The sequence below is a fragment of the Lampris incognitus genome, chromosome 2 (assembly GCF_029633865.1).
Source record: "Lampris incognitus isolate fLamInc1 chromosome 2, fLamInc1.hap2, whole genome shotgun sequence".
NCBI classification, from domain to species: Eukaryota; Metazoa; Chordata; class Actinopteri; order Lampriformes; family Lampridae; genus Lampris; species Lampris incognitus.
The window spans coordinates 122186538-122211673 of NC_079212.1; the positions used below are offsets into that span (position 1 = coordinate 122186538).

Below are 25136 nucleotides of genomic sequence, written 5' to 3' on the forward strand. Positions count from 1 at the left end.
TGTATATATTTATTCAAAACAGAAATCTTATCGAAACAATGTCATAGAACAAAGTGAAATCAATGTTGTAACAGCATTTACAAAAGTGAAAGGGTTTGTGTCGTACAATAGCAACACTTCAAAATTCACAAATGATCACTTGTCGTGGTTCCATTGTTCTTGTTTTGCAAAGACATAAAAGCTAAATGAACTACAGTCATTCAAAAAACTGACGTCTAAAAAGTTGCTGAAGTCTTGTCCAAAAAATGTCTCTCAATCCTCCTGTGTAGCGCATCCAGGGAGGCTGACAGATTGTCATACAGAGCCTAAACACAGCAAAATGAATAATTATTCTTTACCAATAATTTATGCATTCACATATCTGGGCTGTGTACTTAACATGCAATGTAATATGAAGCTCAGTCATGGTTGTACCTGTGCCTTTTCTGTCTCTTTGCTGCAAGTGTCCCTCAAGCACTGGATCTTGGCCTTCAGCTGCTGGGTTTCCCTGGTGATCTCTTGGTTTCGCTCAACCATCTCCTCACGCTTCTGATGAATCTGGTCATGCTGCCTGAAAGACAATTAGGGCAGGTCAGTTCAAGAGAAACACTACACAACAGCCAGCTAAATACAGAGAACACCATAAAAGGATGACCCATCTAGGCAGCTTTGAGGAAAAATGGTCCATACAATGTGTGGGAGTTTTTTCCTCTAATGAGCAGTGGACGATATTGCATATTACATCGTGGAGGTAATACCTCAAAACATCGTTTACACGTTGCGCCATCATCTCTTTCTTCTTCTGTCTGCGAATTTGCTGTTTGGACTCCTTGCCCAGCTTCATGGCCAGAGCTCTCTTAATCTGGACCTCCTCAGTGCCTAGATTCTTTAGCTCCTTCTTCTGCTTCTCATACAGACCTGTTAGCTCCTGGACCTACACATGTTCAAGCACAAGCACAAGCACAAGCACACACACACACACACACAATAAAAAGGTACATGTCAGACACGTTCAAGTATAAACACATGCAAATGCTCTCTAATCTACTTCAGTATCCTCAGAGGTACTTTGCGTTATGTACAGGTATCTGAACCCTTTACCCCCCACCAGATGCGAGTCTGGTCACATCTAATCAGCCAATCATCATATTATCACACCGGTTTTGTGTCAAGTCATGTAGACACCATCTTTCTAGTCTGTGGATGCCACACTTCCTGTTTTTTTCCGAAACCTGCCAGAACACCAAACATGTTTTTCCCTATAGAGAGGCTTTTCATTATTTCACATTTTTCAAAGGAAATATCTTTTGTCAGTATGCTGTCCATGGTGATAGATAGGCTGTTTTTTTTTTCCCAGCACAGAGTCAAGACACATGGAACAGTAACGTCCATGTTGAGAGATGCATTTGTCACAGCAAGCCCCCACGCCCTCCCAGGACTCACCCTCCTCCTCCCAGTCTCCCTAATATTGGCCACACCCCTGCCCTAGCTTCTCTCTCCTGTTATTGTGTGTATGTGTGCTCTAGGATTGGAGCAAGGTGTGCATCAGGCAGAGCAGAGGTCCACCACCTGCACCTCATCTACTCCAATTAATTCTACTCCTTACATACCCAGCCTTGCCATAGCCACCTCGCCAGATTGTAGTGCCTGCTTATCCCATCTTAATATATCCAGCCGCTGCCTCCGGTCGTTGGTCTGTCTCTGTGGAGCCCCGTCTGTCTTCCTGCTTCCCGGTTTGGTGGAGGTTCCCCTTCCTATCTGCTCCTCGCTCTACCGGCTCCTTGTCTTGTCTTGCATTAAAAAACTTGTTTTACGGAAACCCTGCCTTGATTGTGTCAACATATTGGCTTCGGCCTTGCAGCCCCACTTAACAGCATTTTAATGCAGACTTGGACAAGCCACACAAAGTGAGAGTTTATACTTTATTTCTTATTTTCAAACAATGTTTCATTTCATTAAAGGATTTCAGAAAGTTTATAAGATTAGCAAATTTCATAAAACTTTGCTTAATCCAAATCAATAGTGCCACAAACTGTGCAAAATGAGTTTCCCAAGAAACTGTCAACGCATTTCTATAGAACTAGCATCCGCAGTGGTATGTGCTAGTCTGTGTTATTACCCCCCCACCCTTTTTTTGATGCACCCCCTTACTTTTTCTATTTCCATTGCACTTGATTTACCATTCACCCCCCCCCCCAAACACACAATTTTAGGTTGTATCTCACCTCCTCCTGTTGTTGCTTGGTGCTGCTCAAGCCACTCTGCAGATCCTGCAGTAGTTTGCTCATCAGATGAACGTCAGCCTCATAGTGGCTCACAGACTGTATCGTGTTCTGCAGCTCCACCATACGCTCATCACAGTGTTTCTGGTACAAACAAAATTAATCCAGTCACTGATAGGTGTCAGCGCTGAAAACACTAGCTTTCAAGGCAAAAGACATCCGCGATTATTCACAAACCCAACTGTTAAAATGGCCCTGTTCCTCTCCCCTACTCACAATGGAACTTTTGATGCTCTTTACGTTCGCCCTCATTTTCTCCATTTGGCTCTTCAGCTCCTCTGGTGACTCCACAATCTGAGACTTGAGCTTGCTCAACTCTTCCTTTGAGTTGCTCAAATCCAACTTCAGCTGTGCCTGGTGCACACATTCAAATGGCACCAGTCATTAAAATGACCCTGTTCCTGTAAGACTGCCCTAGATTGGTGACCTGTAGTGGCCCTTACAAAATCATTATGGTTGTTTGCTTTCTTTTATCCCCAAATCCGCCAGCATTGTGTCAGCAGTTTGGGACTGTTTTGGGATGCTTTGACGAACAAAATAATACCAACATTTCCAACACTTTGAGTTTCTTACTGGGTTCTGTCATGCTTCAAATCAGTAGTGCCACAGACATTTGCACTTTGATGCCAACTTCAATGAATTTGTATACTTTTAGGGAAGTGATTTTGACCCATTTTAAATGAAATGAATGAATGATGATTTATTTTGAACATGTAAATAAGCAGGATATAACATACAGATAAGCCATTCCCAATAATCTGAAATGATCAACAAATCCACACATCAAACTCAGCGAGCAAATCTCCGCATGCATTACATTATTTGTTACATGTTGGAAAAGGAGTAGGAGGAAGTATACACTTATTTTTTCCTACCCCTTCTCACCTACTCATAAGTTAATTCAGCTACTATACATTTCAAACTCAATTCCTACTGTACTGTATAGAAATAATGGTTTACATATCAAACTGCCATATTTCAAGAACAGAAAAGCATTTAAATTATGTCTTATCATCACATACCAGTTTCTGAGTCCTTTCAGCAATTGTGGTTTTCACTTCCGCATTGACATCATTAATTCCATTCTGAAATTAAATACATTTTCAACTGGTGTGACAACACAGAACATGATAAGAGGTATCATTCATATGTGAAAGATTATTGTGTTTAATGGCTACCTACCACTTGCTGGTATTCACTCACGATTGCAGTCTTAAGCTCAGACAGATCAGCGTCCAACTCCAAGGTCTCTGCCTTCTGCTCTGGAGGGATGGTTCTAAACCCAAAAGGGCAGGGGGGGAAAAGCAACCATCATCCAACTGTACATGTCTGAATTTTTTTTTTCAGACTAGCAATAATGAAATCTGTTATACAGTCCAAACGAGCCCGTTTAATTTTCATGGTCATATTTTAGTGCCAGGAATATTGATATTGTATTGACATTATATTGTCAGCACTTTTTTCATCTGGCCTTAGTTCATGGTAAGTCAAATCAAGTCAAGTCAATTTAACTATTTTCAACCCTACTACTTTTGTTGCTTCACTGAATGACCAAATGAAAACTGTATATAATGGTGTATTTTAAGGGCACATTTTCCTAACTTGGACAAAGTTTTGTTTTTTTCTCTAGAAAGGATAACAAGAACAAATTTCACAGTAATTTAAAAACCAGAAAATAATTACTTTCATCCAACACTTACGTCAGGGTCTCAATCTTCTGTTCTAATGCATTTATGCCTTTAGAAATATCCTGTAACTTGTCTGTATCTGCCTTCTGGAAAAAAAAAAACATCAACAGAAATGATAAAATACACACAGTTCACTCTTGGGGAAGAATGTGAAGTTTACTGATTTAATTTTTCTATACTGTTGCTACCATGATTTCTGCTTAAACGACCATGACCACAGCATGGCTGTATTCATTAGCCATTAAGATCAAAGAGACATCTGTTAAATGCAGTCAGGACATCAAACTCACTGATAAGTGAAGATCTGGCAATGGCAACAAAGTCTTCAATGTTTAAATGTTTAATGATTTAAATGTTATCCCTTTTATCTTCCAAGAAAATGTTCTAAGCAAAAACGTTTAGTGAAGAAATAACCAGAAGCAACAATTTCCACTTGCCAAATACCATGAAAATACCTTTCACAGGGATATTTTTTGACAAAATTCTGTTTTAGTAATATATGAAATGAAGTAGTGACACATTTACAGCCCAGTGCAGTCTGTATTCTGACTACAGCTCCCATAAAGCTACAGGGTGTGTTCCATTAGTATTTGTTGAAGGACAGCCTAGCCACCTTTTTCTGTACCATTCACGCCATCACCAAACCTCCAAACAATAACTGCAAACAATGCCAATTTGACTATAGAACATACAAATCTGGCCAGAGTCGCCAACGTTATTTCCCGTTTCTGCTTCCTGAAGTGAATGAAATTCATGATGCCACTTAAAATTGTGAGAGTCCTCTTCAATTCTGTAAGAGAACAACAAAACAATTATTCGACGACAAATTGCCAGATGCTAAATGTAAAAAAACAGAATACAAATGTAGCAGGACTATTTAGAATGAAGGACAAAAAAATTACATACTTGGGGCCAGCAAGTCATTGAGAGAGAAGTCATACACAAAGCATAAAGGCAGAAACTGCTGCCTGGAAAAAAATAGCACAAGAGATGTACATTAAGACTTAATTCTTCACAGTAGATATAAATTAATTTACTGTGACAATAAAATCTTTTACAGACCCACTTGTTGCATTTGTGTCCATTTTAATTGTCATGTAGAAGCAGGTTAACAAGGTGAACGAGAAAGTCAGCACTTCATCTTTAGTCTCGAGGCTGAAGCTGAAGTTTCTGTTTTGGAAAGCATCCATCCTGCCATATAGTGAATCCCATCCCATCCATCAATTATCCAAGCCGCTTATCTGAATTCGGGTCGCGGGATGCTGGAGCCTATCCCAGCAGTCATTGGGCGGCAGGCGGGGAGACACCCTGGACAGGCCGCCAGCTCATCACAGAGCCAACACATTCACACCTAGGGACAATTTAATACGGCCGATTCACCCGACTTACATTGTCTTTAGACTGTGGGAGGAAACCGCAGCACCCGGAGGAAACCCACGCAGACACGGGGAGAACACAAAGAGGACGACCTGGGATGACCCCCAAGGCAGGACAACCCTGGGGTTTGAACCCAGGACCTTCTTGCTGTGAGGTGAATGCGCCAACCACTGAGCCGAAACAATACTTTTGGAATCAATGGGTAATAGCTGTAAGTTGCTACACAACATACATGTTCCCAACTGAGCAGACAATTGCTGGTGCTGTAAGTAAAGGTTATGATTTGTAAATTTGACTTGCAGTGTGAAAGACTATCCCTTTACTCACCAGCAGGATACACACAACTTTGCTGTTGGAACCACCGAAAATGTTCTTTTTGAAAAATCTTTTGCTTCCCTGAGACTTCATTAGCTTTTTAGCTGATGATTTCTAGAAACATGACCTTACTTTAAGCGCAACAAAATTGACTGTAAAAATCAACATAAAGTTTGGCAGTTAAAAAAAAAAGTTAAATGGGCTTTAAGTGTTTCAAACACAGGCTTTACCTGGGAAGACCGCCCAGGTATATTTGAAGTCCAGCTGTGACAATTATTTTTTTTAATATTACTTGTACACCAATATTTGTGTAAATGGGTCAAAGTCCCCCAGTGTAGACTACCACCACAAGTACATTTTAGACCTGTGGGAAACACTGTCAATGGAAGACATCCAGGTTTTTAAATAAAACCCATGAATTGCCCCAACTATGCTCAAAACTATGTGTAACTTCGGCAAAATGAGCAAACAGTGGTTGGATTTTGAAAGCACACAACCAAAAGGAAAAAAAAAAGAAAAGTCCCCATGCTTCCTGAATCCTTCCCACCCTCCAAACCAGGTTCATGCGTGTTCGTGAGTTTGCTCGTCGTAACTGGCAAAGTTCATATTGCCCATGCATTTTTTTCAGCCAATTTCTTGGTGACACCAGCATTGTTGTTGTGAGGCATTTTTGTACTTACAGGTGAACTAGTCATAAAAATTGACATTTCCAAAGCACTGGCACTTAATCTGTCCACCTGTACCCAAGATCCATAGGAGAGTTTAATGCAGGGATGGGCAACATAATCCAGAGAGGGCCAGTGCGGGTGCAGGTCTTTGTTCCAACCAAGCAGTTACACACCTGAGTCTACAAGTCAAGGTCCTTACCAAAGACTATTGCAGACATGAAAATGGGTCAGGGGTGAAAAAGGTGAGAAGGATACGACCCTCTAGGGGGGTCCGGGGGCATGTTGCCCCGGAAGAAAATTTTGAACATTTTATATTTAAATGCATCAATCTGGGGCACTTTGAGAGAAAAATCAAGCATAATTACAAGACAGTATGTATATGTTCACATTATGCTATATAAGAAACGAGACTGACAACTTCTCTCATGAAATGCACAAGAGCGCAGCTTTAATATAGGGTAATAGTGGCAAAACAAGATAGGAATACTAACAACATGTATATGGGTGTAGTTTATATCTTTTTGGCAGAGAATGCACTATGCAAATCCTTGTTGATTGATCTTCCGGAAGACACCTGACAGATGGAATGAGAGCTCTTGTTCTTTCACTCTTATTTTCCCTTCTAGTTTAAGCCACGACCAATTCCAGCTGCATTTGATGCCTGCATCCACTTGTTTTACAAGAAGAGCATCTTTCTCTCCTAACACACTCATTCTGGAAAAACAATGTTAACGTTAGTAGGGTTATCTTCTAGCTTAATTGATAAGTGGTGGTTGTTCACACTTGGATCTGAAGTTACATTTATACAGATATCTGTCCACTTGAAATCAGATGTGTAAACGAGTGTTTCACAAGTTCAGATAAGTAACTTAGACTATAGGCCTAACGTTACCCTAACCCACAGAGTAAAATTGAAAATTGTTTTACACACAACGTTAAGCCTACATACATAGTTGGATTTCAGATTAAAAGGTATCCGGTATTTACAGTTACAATGTAGTAGGTTAATAAGTAACATTACGTCCCTTCCACTGACTAACATTACTCAACATAATTCTGTGAATGTAAACTTACACGATGTATTTCGCTACGCTCGCCTGCGCTTTAGTGTGATCCTGGAACAGCCAGGCACTAGAGAGCCCTCAGGCTTGCGCCACTCATAAATCGACGGTTACAGTCCAGTTCTTTGATATAAGCCTGTCCTGTGACACATACACATAGGACAATGAAATTATGATATTGTTAACGTTCGCTAACGTAACGTTAGCTAATTTGTTGACTCAGATTCTACAATGTGAGTTAGCTAACTTAGAACACAAAAAGCTAGCTAACATTAGCTAGCTAGCGTTAACGTTACCTCAGCCTCCCACCGCACCAGTTCCTCAGTCCACATGTCCTGAAATGGGTTTTAGAGATTTAGCCAACAGTTAACGTTCATCGTGTTTCTTTTTGTGGGATAACGTTAGCTATACAACCTAGTCTGCTGCGTATACGGTGTAAGCTAACGTTAGCTAACGTTACCCTACTAACTAGGTAGCTAACAATTTTCCACAAGACGCAAATCTCTCCACCTGTCTGTGTGGAATATAGCTAACGTATGCGTCGATGACACGTAGATTCTTTATTAAATCTCTAGCTAGTGATAGATTACCTGAAATCATGTAGGACTAGGCTATGTCAACAGAGCTCCTGAGTAACGTTATACATCAGAAAATGAAATGATTGAAACGCTCACCAAATTCAGTCAGGCAGGCATCAGTCAGGTAACCTTAGTCCAAACAGTCGTCTTCCCTCAGCCCCGCGCGCTGCTCCATCAATCGCTTTGGTCAGCACAAGCACTCGCACTTCACGAACCAATTGGGTAGCGTTACCTTCTCAGGGAAGACTGGTGACGCGAGGCCCCTCGTGCTCGTAGGAGGAATATTTTTACAATGAAAAAGGCGAATTCGAATTCGATAGGCCATCTCACCATGGCTCCGTGCTCTCGTGTATAACTCGATGTCCGGTCCCATACACCCCCCACCCCCCCAAAAAACATTTTTTTCATCGGATCTACACGATTCACGTAGGTCACCTATTTTGGATTCAAAACGGCGAATTTCGCCGAAAGGTGAGTGATTTTCATGCCTGCTATTGGTTAACTAATAGAATCAGGTGTGTAACTGCTTGGTTGGAACAAAGAGCTGCACCCACACTGGCCCTTTCTGGATCATGTTGCCCTTCCCTGGAATGTATCATAGTTGATTCTACATGCATGTAAGAAATTATTTTAATTACACCAAAATTGTTCTTGTGAAGCACTGTTTTACTGATGGTGAAGTATTTATAAAGATAAAGATCACAATTTCCAAAGCACTGGCAACTTGCGTGACCACCACTGTCCAAAATATGAAATAATGCCGTGAAGAGAGTACAAATGTATTGCAGTTTATTATCTATGCATGATAAAATATCCTTTTAGTTACACCAACATTGGGCCTCATTCATGAATTGGTGTTTAGATTCTGGGATTGCATAGGCTGTTTTTTCTACGAGACAAGCTTGAGTGCTAAAAAGTCTACAAAGTGAGAACAAATTTGTATGCATCATCACGTCATGAATGAGGCCATCGTTTCTGTGAAGTAGATTTTTTTCCCTCCTCATAGCCTACAGGTTATATGTGACAAAGATCACCTTTTTCATTTGACCGAGGAAGACAAGCCTATACTGTAAGCAATTCCCCCCCCCCCCCCAGGATGAATCCGGAAAGTTCCCGCCCTCAGGTGCTACGATTGCCCAGATCTGCCTGTCAGTCAAGGCCGATGTGAACGCGCAACAACCCTAACCACGTTTGTTAGCGAATTCTGAGCCATTAGCCACGTTTGCAACCAAGCCAGCTGTGCCAACTTAAATGTGTGCGCGGTAAGCGAATATTTTTTTCCTAGGATGGATCCGGAAAGTTGACTGACAGGCAGATCTGGCCAATCCTAGTGCCTGAGGGCGGGAACTTTCTGGATTCGTCCCAGGGAAAAAATATTGGGATACTGTAAAAGGGGCTTCACTGAATAAAGGCTGAGCATGCATGTCAAAGTTGAGTGACAGTCAGGAGGTACGCCCCTTCCCTTTGAGCTTCTCTGATTGGTTAGAAGGACGAGGCTCGCTTTCAATCAATCAATCAATCAAGTTGTATTTTATATAGCACTTTTTTAGCTGCTTTTGAATGGTCCATCTCTGCACTGCTGCTATGCTGGTCTATGAAACTCACTCAAAGTAGACTGTCAGTATGTGTCCAAGTTAATGTTTTGGAGCAGAAATAAAAAACCTTACATACTATAGCTTTGTCTTCCTCCTTTACTAACAATATTCATAGTAAGTCTTTTTTTTATAATTATTTTCATGAAGAGTTTGGTTTAAATCATTTCTAAAGGGGAAGAAAAAAAGCCTCACATGCGCACGTAAACACTAATGATAGCAGCAGACGACTCGTGAAATTGTGGACACTGAATGTTCTCTACCACAGGGACCTGTTAGAAACAAAAGAGAGAATAAATGGGGTTGTGTTGTGATGAGTCTGCATAGTGCATTATCTGTGTGTTCTACAAGGAAGTTTCCGGGTGATGGGAGTAACCCTTTAATGAGAAAAAACAAAAACAAAAAACAAAAAAAAAAAACAAAAAACAAAACGATACCCAACAAGAAATTTTATGGAAGCACTGCTTTAAAGTGGATTGCATGAATGTCAACATGAGGAGGCCAAAATGATACAGGAAAATAACCTTAAATCAAGTAGTGCAAGTAAACACTTCATTGATGAATTTAGACAAGCTGTAGTTTTATGCAACATCCTCTCTAACATTAAAAAAAGAAGAAGAGAGGATTCAGGGAAAATCGGTACATATCTAATACTTACCATGAAGTGGCACTCTGGTCTGAAACGATACACGAGATGCAATATCTTCATGTACAGACTTTGGACTGACAGTGGCTGAAAATGAGAACAAAGAAGTTATTTAATTAAGTGGTGGATTGCTGTGACAGAGTAGTCATTTTTACTGCACTAACTGCAATGCAAAGGTATATCTCTGTAATATCCTGACAAGCCTTATATGTACATTCTAAATTCCATTGGGCCCACACTCTACTGAAGTCCATGAAAAGAATCAGGGGGAATAGCCCGCGGTGGTGTAGCAGTCTAAGCATCGGCTTTGTGTCGATGCAGTTGCCCACTGGGGACTGGGGTTCGCGCCCCGGTCTCGTCAGATCCGACAATGGCCGGACTCGATGAAGCAGCAATCATTGGCAACGCTGTCATCGGGAGGGGGGCGGAGTCGGCTTGTGTTCGTCACGTGAATGCGTCTGTGTGTCGGAAAAAAACAGTGGTTCGGCCTGGAGTCGCCTTGTCACGAAAGTGGGGAGGCGGTCTCCTTCGAGACTGCCGACCGGAGAGATGCAGTTGGCGAACGCATGCAGTACGAGGGTGGGTGTTTGAATTAATATAGGAATCGATTGGCCACTAAATTGGGAGAAAAAAAGGAAAAAATCAGAAATAAATTTATATATATATATATTATAAAAAAAAAAGAATCAGGGGGAAAAAAATCCTTAAACCTTTTTTTTTTCAGCTAAAGGCCTCCATCTCTTAGGAAAAAAAGATTTCTTTTCCCCAATTACATTATACATTACACAGTTAAAAGTATGTTGACATGCAAACATCACATCTTTATGTGCTTGTTGAACATCTCATTCCAAAACCATGGGCATTAAAAGGTAGAACGAATAGGATTTTCCTGAAAATCAATGTATAGAACAATCCCTCTCAATCACCACTTACGACTCACTAGATGTGTGTGGCAGTGTCTGTACTTGCAGAGACTCTGTTCTCTGCCTCTATTTTCTTATTTTGCTGTGTACGGGGATGATTCTGGGTATTAACCTTTGGATTTCGTGACCAGGCGTCAGATCGAGATGATAAACACACATCCAAGCGGAAGCTACAACAATGGCAGACACAGCACTGAAAGGACACAAATATAGCGAGGCGAAATGCCAAATGGACAAAGCTCTTTCCAAAACGAGAGCGAGTCTGGAGTTGGCTTTCACCTGCTGGCGAACACCGGAGAGGATGGGAATGAACAGGGCGACACTAGGAGTTGGCCTGTACACTGGGATGTGTTCTGGCAACTACGGTCAGGGGATCTGTCCTGATGGTATCGTTGAGCCGGGGAGGAGGAGCCAACTTTGAATGTTGCGTTTACAAACCTCAACCGACAAATCCCACTCGTTCACACCAAACTTGGTAAACCATGTCTTTATAGACCTCGCTTTATGCACAGGGGCATTGTCATGCTGAGACAGCAAAGGGCCTTCCTCAAACTGTTGCCACAAAGTTGGAAGCACTAGCATGTGCGATCTTATCGACTGAGGTGCAAATTGCAGCAGAATCGGCGTTTATAACGGCCAATAAATGACATTTAAAAAATAAACAGAGACGGAAGATTGCCATTGCGTAGTTTGCAACTCCACTGTTAGCAACATGTATTTGGAATGCCACAAATCACAACAATCAGCCGACCCAAGCACCATCGAGCAGAGCAGACCGCGGTGAAGTTAGTTTTTAAGTTGGATGTTCGACAGATTCACATCGGATCCAGCGGCTTCCCCTGTGGTTAAGAGCGAGCGCTCAGAGGTGAGCTGATCGCGCTCTTACTAGTCCATGGGCCAGACGATATTTCGGTACACTCAAGGTGGCAAAACTTACTTATAATTTTTGAAAGGATCCATGTCTGTAGATGATATTTTGGTATGATAACCATTCCTGAGTGGCAGCTGTATCACAGTTATCAGCTCATGAAGTTAACCACCCGCTAAACTAAATTGCATTTTAGACGCTGGTGCATATCCTGGTTTAGCCTCATGGTCAGGACATTTTTCAATGTTCTATAATATTGTCTTTGGTATCATTTTAAAGGGGACCTTCTTAGCTTTCATTCAAGCCCTGTTGTGGATATTTCTCACAAATATAGAGGTCACTTGAGCTCTTCAACCCGTCAATAACACACATCTTTCTGCAATTTTCGCCTAAACTATATACTTTCTTTTAGCCCTGTGGCATCTAGGAATATCAGGGACACAAAACACAAAAACTGGAATACTCACAGGACTGTAAAGATTCAGGAAATGTATAATATACCCATACTATTTCATTGTATGAGGTGATTGTGAGCCTTAAATGAGAACTAGACCAAAGCCAGTTAGGTCACAAACTGGTCTCTATACATTTGTTTAAATACACAATCAAAATACATGATAAAAAGGAATACCATAGTGAGGTAATGAACTATTTTAATATTTTAAACAACATTGACATTTACATATACTTAGTCAATGATACATGTAATCCCATATCATTAGTGGGTATATGTAATGGTAATGGGTAGGGTAATGGGTATATGTGAATATGGTTACATTATTGTTATCAAGCTCTGGGTAACCAAGTCCAGAATCAACATCCTGTGCATCAATAGACTACTACCACAGTAATACCATCAGAATCATCACACTGTCATTCATCAAACTGCTCGTTTCTCTCATCATCTGACTCCCCAAGTTCAAAGTCCAGTTCTGGACCATCTTGCTGTTTTTGGTTACTGCAGGTCTGTAACCTGCACATGTCTGTGCATGGAAGTCCATTTGACAGGCACATGCAGCTTGGCATTTTGCATGAATGCACACACTTGCATGTTAGCATTTCCAAGACCACATCTGGTGCAGGTGGGGAGCGCATCCAGTAAATGGCCAGCTTGCCTTCATCGTCTGTCCATCCATACTCAGTAGGGCTTGGCACCACAGGGTTAGCCTGCAGACAGCACTTCCAAATTGCTGCCTGATAGTTGGCTCGTTGAACATGCATAAAGAGACAGTCTCTACATGGTGGCAGCTGGCTGGACTCAACCTCTCCCCTTTTGGTGCAGAAGAGCTGGTAACGCAGTTTGTTCACCTCAGCAGTGCTGCTATTAGCAACATACATCCGACAGGTGAACTGCTCAATTTTCTGGAACAGCTCATCACTCACATTCCATGTCTGTCCCAGTTGACTAAAAGTCTCTTGGCAGGAAGTGTGCTTTCTCACTATCTTCAGGGCATTCAGCTTCCCTCGACCAGCGAATGCACTGACAGTGTCGCAGCCTGTGAAGGCATTTAAGCCAATTAGGCTGTCACAGATGCTGTCTCCAAGTGAACTTGCCAGTTTGGTGATGTACAAGATTCTTGTACTGGAGAGTGATGTCTCCACCCCGGTTCAGTCGTTCAGCATCTTTGATCGAAGTCTGGTGATAGACATCAAAAACAACATCAATCCTCCCACTCTGTGCTCCCTCATGGAGGACCTGGGTCAAGGCTGACTCTGCCACCTGTGCAAAGGTTTTGTTGTTGCCATTCATTTTTTGGACCAGGCTCATCCCATCAATGATGGAAGTAGATGGGATTGGGATGTCTTCTGCAGGAGATACATTCTTTTCAAGCTCTCTGGCAAGTGCAGCCTTGTTTGTTTTTCGTAAGGACCCATCAGCATTTGCCAGTGCCCATGGTAGTGGGCCAAATGGGTAGGCAAGGACATCCTTCAGATTCACCTTCCTGCTTTCAGCCACCAGGATCATGTGACTGAAAAGGTTTCTATCTGCCTTCAGAACCACATCCTGTGCTTTCTTTCCATGAGCTTGTTTTGTGCTGACATTGGAGAATGTTTTCAGACTTTGCTTGGTCATCTTGTCGTGGAATTTCACAGGTGGTGGGTCTGCATCTAACCTTGTTTGCTGGAATGCTTGGTAGGCCTCTTCTCCTTTCTCAAGAGCTCTCAAGAGATCTATGGTCACATCAGGTGGAGCCATGTTGCCAGTGGAGAGGCTAACCAAATCAATCTCATCAGGGGACATAGGATTGAGCCAGTTATTCTCCATAAGGTCCATGAGAGACTGGACATCTGCTTCATCTCTCTTGATCCTTGGACTCTGTAGATCTGGATGAGACCATTTGCACCTGCCTTGACCTGTCAGGTCTCTCAGCTGTCTGAGGTACATGCTTCTATACTCAGCTGTGAGATAATATTTGGTCACAGCTCCTGGCTTCAAGCTGAATCCCTTTGTCCCTCCAGCTGTTTGGGTGTCTTTGTTCACCGTTTCTTCTATAGCTTGGTCAACAGGGATTCGGCCAAAGGGATTGGTGGAGCCCAGTTGGACTGAGAAGCCTCCTTCCATGAATTCTGTGTACACATCTGGGTGTGTGATGGGCAGCTCAGACATCTGGACGTAGTAGTAGGGGAGGTAGCGTGCATAATTCATCCTGTCATAAGCAAAGCACCATGGGATCATTGCTCGAATGCTAGCCAAGTGTAGCATCCAGTCTCCCTCTCTGGATGCTCGGATGAGCCCCAACAAGATTTCAACCATGTCCAAATAGGACATCCAGAAGTTCGAGAGGCTGCCGTTTCCACCTCTAAGGAACTCACGGTAGACTTCAAATAGATCCATGATGCGTGTACAAGAGCTGTTCTCGAGGACCTCCTTCAAAGCATGTTGTGAGACTTCTTTCCCAAGGCTGTCAATGGTCTTCAGTGTCTCATTCAGGTGAACCATGTCATTCCTGTGAGTTTCTTCCAACCAGGACAGGAAACCATTCAAGGTCAGTCGCATGAGAGCCTCATACAGGAGCTGGTGTAGTCGCACTGCCCTGTTGTACTTGCGGCCATCCATAACACCAGCAATTGAGCCTTCTGCAATCATGCCAGACTCAATGCAGAGGTCTTTGAGTCCAGCATCTTGGAAACGCTTTCCTATTATTGCCAGCAGTGTGCAGATGGTGTGGAATACCCCAAGCCTAACGATGATATCATGGAACTTGTCATGGTGTTTCCATGTGATCTCGACAGCCTTCGCATACAGGGCTTGGTCAAAGACACAGACAATCTTCCTCAGGCCTAAGCACTGCATGATGCTCAGTGACTGGTTAAGCACCTCGTTGACAGTAGACATTTGTGTCGCTGGAGCATTGATGGTAGGCAGATAGCCTATATTGTCGGGGATGACCGTCATCTCTCCTCGAGTCAGGATGTTGAAGCCTGTCCAGCTGCTGACTGATTGTTCTTCTTGTTGTGACATGCGTGCTAGGACCCAAAGAAGGTTTTTCTCTCTGGCAAGCTTAGTATTGGCTGCAGTATCGGCATCTGACTTTTTGCTTCGTGGTGGCCCTACCCGTTGTCCAGCATTGTAAGTTGGTAACATTGGTGGGGGTCCATCAATGCTTCTCTTCTTTGTTTTGGGAACAGTGGGCATGGGTTGGACAGGAAGTGGGTTGACTGGCTTTGCTTGCACAGCAATCCCATTGACTCTGTGAGATGTTCCCTCACCACTGACAGTTTCTTCAAGACGGTCGATATTGTCCCAAGCTAAAGTTGTGAATATGCCAGGATGGATGTTAGCTGGAAGGGCAATGCCACTCCCTGATGATGAGAGTTTCTGGAGACACAGGGCAGTGTTGATCTCTTCCATCTGTGAATAGGACACACTGTGACCAAGTCGGTTGAGGATGTTTATCAACTCTACATCTCCTGTCAACGATTTGACACTGAATGGCAGAACAATGTGCTTGGAAGGCTTGGTATTTCCACATGTCACTGCATATACTATGTCATGGCCAAATGACTGCAGAAGGCACTGCACTCTCTGGGATGCATGATCAGGATCATTTGAGCCTGTGAGTAGAGAGTACAGGAAGATAATGAGCGACTCTGGAATGGTAGGACATTCTGCTTCTGGTTTGACTTCAGGCGGCCAGGTTTGAGGAACATCTTGACTTTTAATGTCTGCTCTCAATTTGATGGCTGCTTTGGCTATAACATCTTGTGCACTGACACTTTTCAGGGTCTGCAGCTCCCTTTTGAGAGACTGATTTTCTTTGGCAAGTTCCCTCATGGACAAGTTATCGGGATAGAGGAGGAATTTTCCTTTCTCATCAGGGAATATCTGCAAGGCTCCAGCAAACGCACTCTCCAGGTTTCGCCTTATGTGCTTCTTGGTTGATTCCTTGACTTGGGCAATGCCTTGGGAGTTCATTGAAGCTACCAGTCTAGAAGAGAGATCAGTCATTGTCATCACTTGAGGATTGCCAAAAAGCTCCATCCTGATGAAGAGGAACAGCTCATTGTATGCCTTATTCACAGCAGCTTCATACTGGGCTGCAGCATCATCATCTTCATTGCTGGCAACCTCTCCTTTGGAAACCTCTTCTTTGGTGTAAAGTCTATAGCATGACCTGTGGTAGTGCCCTTCAGCTGCTACAAGGTCTCTACTCACAATGGCAAGGATTCTGCTGTCCCTTTTCTTTGTGGCTGCACTCCTGATCTTTGCATCAGCTCGCAGTTCTCGACACTGCACCAGTACTTCTCTCGTATTCTGTCTCTTGGAATATTTGCTGTTTTTCTGACAAAATATGCACTCTGCATCATAAGTCCTAGATGTACTTGGAGCATGTCGAGCTACTCTCTTAGATTGTTTCTCTTCAGCAGAGACACAACTTTTCTTTTCTTTTGCAAGGAGGCCATCAAGAATTTGCTTCATAGTGAAGATACTGCGACACTTTCTGTGGTAGTAGATTGCTGGAATCTGTCCCTCAGGAATGTCTTTTGCCAGTTTCAAAACTGGTGCATGATTTCGTATCTGAGCTGCCCTGAGCAGAGTTCTCCATGAGTCGACACTTTGTAGTGAAACCAGCTTATCTGTATCATCAGAACAGTGGATAATGCACTCCACCCGTGGGCGCTTTGGTATTGGGTAAAAACTTGCTTGTTCACCAGTGGCCATATTCAGTCAGTTTTCACCTGCCACATACAAACAAATGCATGTAACTTAGGTGTATGAACACTACTAAAACAAAGTTTACTTTGCTTCACCAGCGTCATATTACCATTATTTATCTTACATAGCCACAAATAGATACATTACCTAGTTGCTATGCAACAGCTGTATTTTGTCCACATGAGGCCGCTAAAATCAACACAAGATGAAAGTTCCTCGTAGCCACTTTAACTAATCATATTAACATATACATTAAAAGAACATGCTAACATTATGGGAAATTAGCTTACAATCTTCTCCAGAGTGAGACAAGAAGATAGATACCAGTTTCCTCTATATGTGTTTAGTAGAAAGCTATCTGGCTGCACGTTAGCCTAGCTTAGCACAATGAATGGAAGTACACAGTACTGGTTATCCTTGGTTGTTGGCCAACTAAGAACTGTCCCAGAGTTTAAGCTAGGCTAATCAGTACCAGGGGTGTTGAAATGCTATATTTGTAAAAATCTGGGCAAATACACAATCGTGAGAGGCACAGAAACAGGTTTCCTGAAAGAAAAATGAAATAGCTGCTCATTTGGAAAGGTTATCATGTATTATTTTACTTCTGTTAGTGTACCAAATAAAATGGCACCAGTGAAGTTGTGTCACCTTGGGTGATATCGATATCTGGTCTGACCCATGGACTAACTGGCTTTGGTCTAGTTAGTTTCTTAGTAATAATGCCCTTCTAATTTAAGGTTCACAATCACCTTACACAATGAAATAGTATGGGTATATTATACATTTCCTGAATCTTTACAGTCCTGTGAGTATTCCAGTTTTTGTGTTTAGTGTCCCTGATATTCCTAGATGCCACAGGGCTAAAAGAAAGTATATAGTTTAGGCGAACATTGCAGAAAGATGTGTTATTGACGGGTTGAAGAGCTCAAGTGACCTCTATATTTGTGAGAAATATCCACAACAGGGCTTGAATGAAAGCTAAGAAGGTCCCCTTTAAAATGATACCAAAGACAATATTATAGAACATTGAAAAATGTCCTGACCATGAGGCTAAACCAGGATATGCACCAGCGTCTAAAATGCAATTTACTTTAGGGGGTGGTTAACTTCATGAGCTGATAACTGTGATACAGCTGCCACTCAGGAATGGTTATCATACCAAAATATCATCTACAGACATGGATCCTTTCAAAAATTATAAGTAAGTTTTGCCACCTTGAGTGTACCGAAATAGGAAATTTTGGGCTCTGGCCCATGGACTATACTGCCAATACAGTAGAAGTAGCCTCGGGATCCAGAGTGAATTTCTATCGATATCCAACTTATGACTAACTTCACCGCGGAGCAGAGTAGGCCATGATGGAGGTCATCCGTGTTCATGGCAAATTGATAACTGTCACGTGAAATACATAATGATAACAAGTAGGCCTGCAACTAACGATTATTTTGGTAGCCGACTAATCTGTCGATTATTTTTTCGATTAGTCGACTAATCTAACGATTATTTCTTTCACACCCTCCATCTCTGCTTCCTGAGGGCGCGGATCCTCTTCCGGGCTCCAGTGCATGTTTTACCTCACATGCTTAAGTCTGCACACCTGTGAATGTCGCCCTGTGTCTCTGTCTTAACATAACACGATCCCATAGCGAATTAAAATAATGACTCATGAAACATTTGAATTTGGAACTTGTTTTGGAGCTACTTGTTTAATCAAATGCATCATCAATCATAATGAAAACTAAATAAATACATTAAATAATACAAATGAAAGTCAATGCATTATCAATCATAATAAAAACAAAGTAAATAAATTAAACAATGCAAATTAAAGTGCAAGTCAAAACGTAAAGATAATGTGCAAATAATGTTTTAAAAGTAACTCAAAATAGCAGCCTCTGCCCCAGCACCGCGGTTCTGATGGGGCTGTTAACCTGGTCCAGGAGGGGGACGTGGATCCACTCACTAGGCTCCACCATCTCCAACAGGAGGGGAGGATGAGTCAGATCAGACAGACTTGTAGGTCTTTTGTTTGCTGTGTGTGAGTGAGAGGAGCTGTGTGTGTGTATATGTGTGTCTTACTCTGATCTCATGCAGTTCATAAATGCTTTAAATTGCAGTGCAGGAACGTGAGCATGTCGACGTGCTCTGGAGTGAGGCTGGCTCTCTTCTTTGAGGCGATGTTCCCAGCTGCTGAGAAGAGACACTCAGAGGGAGTAGAAGTAGCTGGAATACACAAAAACGATTTGGCTTGTGATGCAAGGGTTGGATACTTTGCCTCATTCAATTTCCACCAAGACAGGGGACTTTCTGTCTTTGAGAGGGGCTGCTCTCCGAAGTACATCAGCACTTCATTACTGATCGCTTGGTTGCGTGCATCCTGTTCATCATTGGTCTCACTGTCACTGTCTGTTGAGTCACATCCAAGCAGTGAATCGAGAGCTGAAACAGACCTATTTGGAGTTCCCTCAGCTGAGTCTGTGGCATCCTTGTCAGCTGATGCTGCTGTGGCTTCTTCATTCCCACTGGTTTGCTGGTTATTCACAGTACTCCCATCCTTGGACTGTAGGGCCAGAGCTTGTACTTTATTCTGAACAGTAAACCTCTCCTCTGGTGTCAGGAATTTCAGTTTTCGAAATCGTGGGTCTAGTGCAGCTGCAATGATCTGTTTGCTTGGGTCATCATCTGTGATGGTGACCTCTCTTGACCAGCGTGCAGTGGTCTCCTCTGAAGCAGCCGCCTGGAAGGCCTGCACAGGAGCTGTATTATAGGCAGTGTGGGTGGACTTCAAAAGCCCTCTGACTAGTGGAGGCAGGGCGGAGACTGTCACATAGCTTTCACCACTCAAGTAGACAGTGGCACATTCAAAGGCCTGGAGAGCTTTGGCCAGTTCATCTAGCAGGGTCCACTGATCAGCTTTGAGGTCTAGGTATTGTTTCCCTCTCTGTGTTACTGCCGGGTCAGACAGAGTCGCAGTCAGTGGCCATCTCTGTTCCAGCATGCGAGTCACCATATAATAGGTGCTGTTCTACCTGGTAGAGACATCTTGGACAAGTTTGTGTTCCGGGGTCCCCATCTGTTTCTGCTTTGTCTTAAGCTTGCTTGAAGCCAGTTCGCTCCTTTTAAAGTGCTCGACGAGACACCTCGCTGCTCCCAGTGCTTTACTGATCTGAGGGTGTTTCAGTGCACGATTGATCACCAACTGTAAAGTGTGGCCTGCACAGCGGATAGACACCCACCCATGTTTTTCCTGCAAGATGTTTGCAGCCAGTACGACATTGGAGCCATTGTCATGAACAACTGCCACAATCTTGCTTGGAGGGATCTCAAACCTTTCCACAGCCTGCTCAATCCATGCAGCAATGTTGGGTCCAGTGTGCCGTTCTTCGAGTGGCATGGTTGTAAGGCAGAAGCTAGTGAGCTCCCAGTCATCACTTATAAAGTGACAGGTGATGCCAAGATATGCCTCTGTCGCGACACTGGTCCAGACATCAGTTGTCAGGGCAATCTTGTTCTTGGTTGCTTTAAGAGCATCTTTAACCTTACCAAAAGTAGCTTCATACTTTCCCTCCATAAGCTTAGTAAAATGAGTTCTGGAAGGTAAGGTGTAACCTGGATGGAATGTGGTGACCATCTGCTTAAATCCCCCATCTTCAACCATGGATATTGGTCTCATGTCATTGACGAGCATGTTGAGGATGCTCTCTGTTAAGACTCCAGCCATTTGAGGGGTGCATGAGCCTCTCTTCAGGATGAACTCATCCACACGCCTTTGCTTAGTACTAAAATAGAAAGAGAACAAAACAGAAAGCTGTATTAATTATCATCACAAGTTGTAGGCTATGGTATCAGTTTATCTTAGTGTACTGCCTAATACCAATTAAACCATTTAAATGAATAAATATCTTACAACTGAATTATTGATATGCTCCAACCCAGTCTAACTAGCTAACGCTACGACAAGCTACAGCTGATTAGAGCGCACTGTGAAAGCTAGTTGACTGTCTAGGCTACAGACAGCTCACGTTAGCACCGTGTCGTGTTTTTGCAGACTGCAGATTGACTAGCTAAGTAAGATAGCTAGCTAATGTTAGATGGTGCTAACGTTCCCCGTCTCTGCAGTCTTGCCTGCGCTTTAGCCCAAAAAGTTCAATTTTTTTCAACTGAAAAAAAAGAAACCTAGAGCTCATAGCGTAAGTTACTGTAGAGTCAGTGAATGTTAGAACCCGTTAACATTTAGCTAACGTTAGCAATCTTAACTTAGCTAGTTAATACTCCAGTCTGCAAAAACACGACACTCGGTGATAAATGACGGAGCTAAACAACTCTAAGCTGTAGTGTGCTATGCTGCAAGCTTGGTGCTGTTTAGCTAATGTTACATACAGCTCGTTGGTGGATACGCAGAATCCACATAACTGAAATAGCGTTCGCTTAGCAAGCATCACCCTTGAGACGTTCTGTTTTCCAACATGTAACTTAAGCTAACGTAAACATTACGATACTGTGGCTAACTAGCTAAACTTACCCATGATCCGAAGTAGCAATCATCGTGGCTCCAGGGTGCTTGCGTTTCAAATGCTCGTGCATCGCCGTAGTGCTGCTGTGGAATGCCAATTCGGCTTTGCATATTCTGCATTTAACTGACTTCTTTGGCTTGTCATCTGTGAAATACTCCCAGACTTTTGATAGTCTCGGTCTCGCTGGTTTTTGCTCTTCATTAGCCTCATTCGCTCTCCTTTCCGCCATCGTTCATACGCTTTCTTCTTCTCTTCGTCGTTCATGCAAAATGCAGTTATATCAGACGATGGAAGCGATACTGCCCCCAGCACTTCCTATAGGGCATTGCAGTTACAAATGAACATTTGTGCGGTTTTGAGTTAACGTTACTGGCTCTGATTGTTTTTATACGACGCGTCGAAGCTAAAATTCTGCGTCGACGAGTTTTTATGATCGACGTCGTCGATTATGTCGACTAATCGTTGCAGCCCCAATAACAAGTATCTCCCATCACTTTTCCTCTCAGCCTAAACAAGCCAGACAACATTCATATCAGCCATGCCTGGTTTTGCTGCAGTAACGTGAAAGCCGGTACCATCAGCCAAACATCAAAATTAGTTTACCGTTACAGTAGTTGAGTGGTGTAATCTAAGCTGTTGAGAAACCTGATTGTAGGTTTATCTATGAAACAGTGTGGCAGTTCTAGCAAGTAAACAAACAATGGCCCTATCATTTCTCCCTCGTCACTTCTAAAAATTCTCTTGCAATATCGTTTATAGCAGCTTATAACGCTGTCCATAGCTAAATTAGGTTACCCACAAAGCGAGCTAATGCCATGTTTATCAGTGCATGACCGCTAACGTTAACTTACTCTGCCTAAATGAACCAATGGTAACGATATCAGCAAATCGAATGTCTGTCATTACAGTCAGTGAATTGGAAATTATTAAACCACAGGGGACACGTAAATAAACATGAGTTTAACAAGTATCTGACATGGCTTGGTAGCCAAAAAAAATCTAGCTTCTCTTTTAAATGTGTAGTTTGAAATTCCAAAGTCACGAGTCCTCACTGCAGAGTCATTTAGTATTAGATGCATTCACAACAGCGTTTACTCTAGGTCACTCTATCACAGTTTACTCTTTACGCGGCTCGCAAGCCATATGCAGCTCGTGACTTTGTTTTGCGCCTCATATAGATCCACTGATAACAATAAGAACATAGCTATAACTTACTTATAGGTTCCGTTTGTGTTCTGTTTTAGCACATTGAAATGAATTGTCCAGCAGATGGCAGCCAACTGAAGCTACGTCAAAGAACGTAGGGTACGTAACAGCGTGGGATCATGGGTAGACGTATAGCCTATATGTGTAGATTTGTATTTGCGAAATTTTTTTTGCAAATTTAGCACGTAAGGTTATATCAAATATTGTCTCGACCATCACCCTCTCAAAATGGACAGATTTATTATTAGAATAAAGCAGAACGAGAAAAGTGATTCTTCAGCCTCGGATTATCCACAATTAAAGCTTTGTGTGCAGAAGGCCATGAGCTTTTTTGTGAGCACTTATTCATGTGAGGCAACATTTTCTATAATGAGCATTGTCAAAAGAAAACAGAAGTAGGCTTACACACGTGCATCTTGACTGTTTGACTAGGATTGCAACCACTAACTACAAGTTTTGCATGGAGAAAGTCAAGGGACAGCTAAAACACATGAGCCTCAACACATTGATACAAATATAACAGAGAAAAATACTTTTTTTCCTCTCTATTGTTAGCCAATATATAAGTTTTTGTGAACTTTTTTCAAGTTGATAACGCTTATGTATAATTGCATATGTACATGCATACATAAGATGGGTTCCAATCCCAGCCTGAAAACTCACAAACAAGTATTATATATTCTAATGATGCAGTGTAATTATTAATTGAGAATAAAAAGAGATGTAAGGATGGAAAGCATGATACTATTTTTTTAAACATACACAAAGATGGTAAATAGCTTGAGTGATGATTAAAAAAAAAGCAAAAAAAAAACACCCGAGTTATATCTGCAATCTCTGCGGCTCTTTTGAGGAATGGTCTTACTCATAAGTGGCTCTCCTAAGAAAATTAGTGAGTACCACTGAACTAATTAGAAGGAGAGTTCACATGCTTTTGGCCATGTAGTGCATCAGTAAGTGTCATTAATAATTAATTATTCAAAGCAAAGTAGTCTATTATTCAACTTTGGTAATAAAACTGACATTCTTAGAGAAAACTTTTGATAAGAAATGAGCAGGTGAGCATTCATTTTGCTATCATTCATATCAATTTTTCACCTTTTTCCACAAAGACTTTTGTATTTTAAAATTTACGTAGTCTGATGACAAAAAACGATGTTCATGAAGCAGTATTTATAATAAGCATTTGACGTTTCCTTTCTTAAAACCACATTTTTAATCATTTGTCTATCCAAGTGAAATCTGTGAAAAAGTGGGCTGTGCTGAATGCAAATGGTGTTTTCATATTATATTAGTCAAAACGGAACTGTATAGTATGTGTGTTCGACTACTTAATAGATCGATTTCGACTATTCTGCCGTAGACTTCAACCCAGGAACCCAACCCAAATGGTTAACAAAGACATTAATGGCACAGATACTTTAATTTTTCTTTAGTGAATCTTTCCATCTAAAAGTCAGGTGCCTTTTGTTTTGCCACGTTCGCTAGCATCGGGCTACATGTTACCTTCGGAGTCGGCGTGAGATCATTCCTAGTGAAATGCTTAGCCTCCTGACCTGTGAGGATTTCATTGCGATAAAAGTTTACAATTTCATCCACTTTAAAGATCGGGAAGGTATTAGCTGTCATCTCCGTTGCTCGAAAGAGGTTAAGATGACAAATAAAGAAAGCGGTTACGTAAGATACAGAAAAATTATAAAACGGTTAACGGCTGGAAATTGGCGCTCGTTCGTTTCCTCGTGATTGGCTAGTGTTTTCTTCTTCTGCTATGACGATAATTTAAAAATTGTGACTAGTGCCTACACTTGCTGGGATGATGTACTGCAACACCACGCCCGCGTTTGAGTGCAAAACGCCTCCCGTAACGTACAATTTAGCAGATTTCAAGACAGAAATTAAGGGTAGTAAAAATGTCTCAAAATGCTGTCCCCCGCCCCCAAATGTTAAAACAGAGCCACAATTACGAACAATGGTGTCAAGTCAATCGCCGAGCAGTCAATCAAGCACGGCATCTTGAGGAAACGAGGAACCCAACCCGAATGGTTAACAAAGACATTAATGGCACGGATACTTTAACTTTTCTTTAGTGAATCTTTCCATCTAAAAGTCAGGTGCCTTTTGTTTTGCCACGTTCGCTAGCATCGGGCTACATGTTACCTTCGGAGTCGGCGTGAGATCATTCCTGGTGAAATGCTTAGCCTCCTGACCTGTGAGGACTTCATTGCGATAAAAGTTTACAATTTCATCCACTTTAAAGATCGGGAAGGTATTAGCTGTCAT

General features: G+C 42.2%; 1 protein-coding gene across 1 annotated transcript; it reads right to left on the reverse strand.

The window, feature by feature from the left end:
* Nucleotides 1-25136, reverse strand: LOC130108137 (kinetochore protein Nuf2-like). The gene is made up of 13 exons (XM_056274988.1): nucleotides 25014-25136; nucleotides 10199-10273; nucleotides 9736-9812; nucleotides 4856-4917; nucleotides 4642-4739; nucleotides 3962-4035; nucleotides 3444-3537; nucleotides 3284-3346; nucleotides 2478-2615; nucleotides 2205-2345; nucleotides 738-913; nucleotides 415-550; nucleotides 1-305 (listed from the first exon to the last, which is right to left on the reverse strand). Exons 1-13 carry the CDS (start codon nucleotides 25134-25136, stop codon nucleotides 216-218), a joined length of 1347 nt encoding a protein of 448 aa, XP_056130963.1. The 3' UTR covers nucleotides 1-215.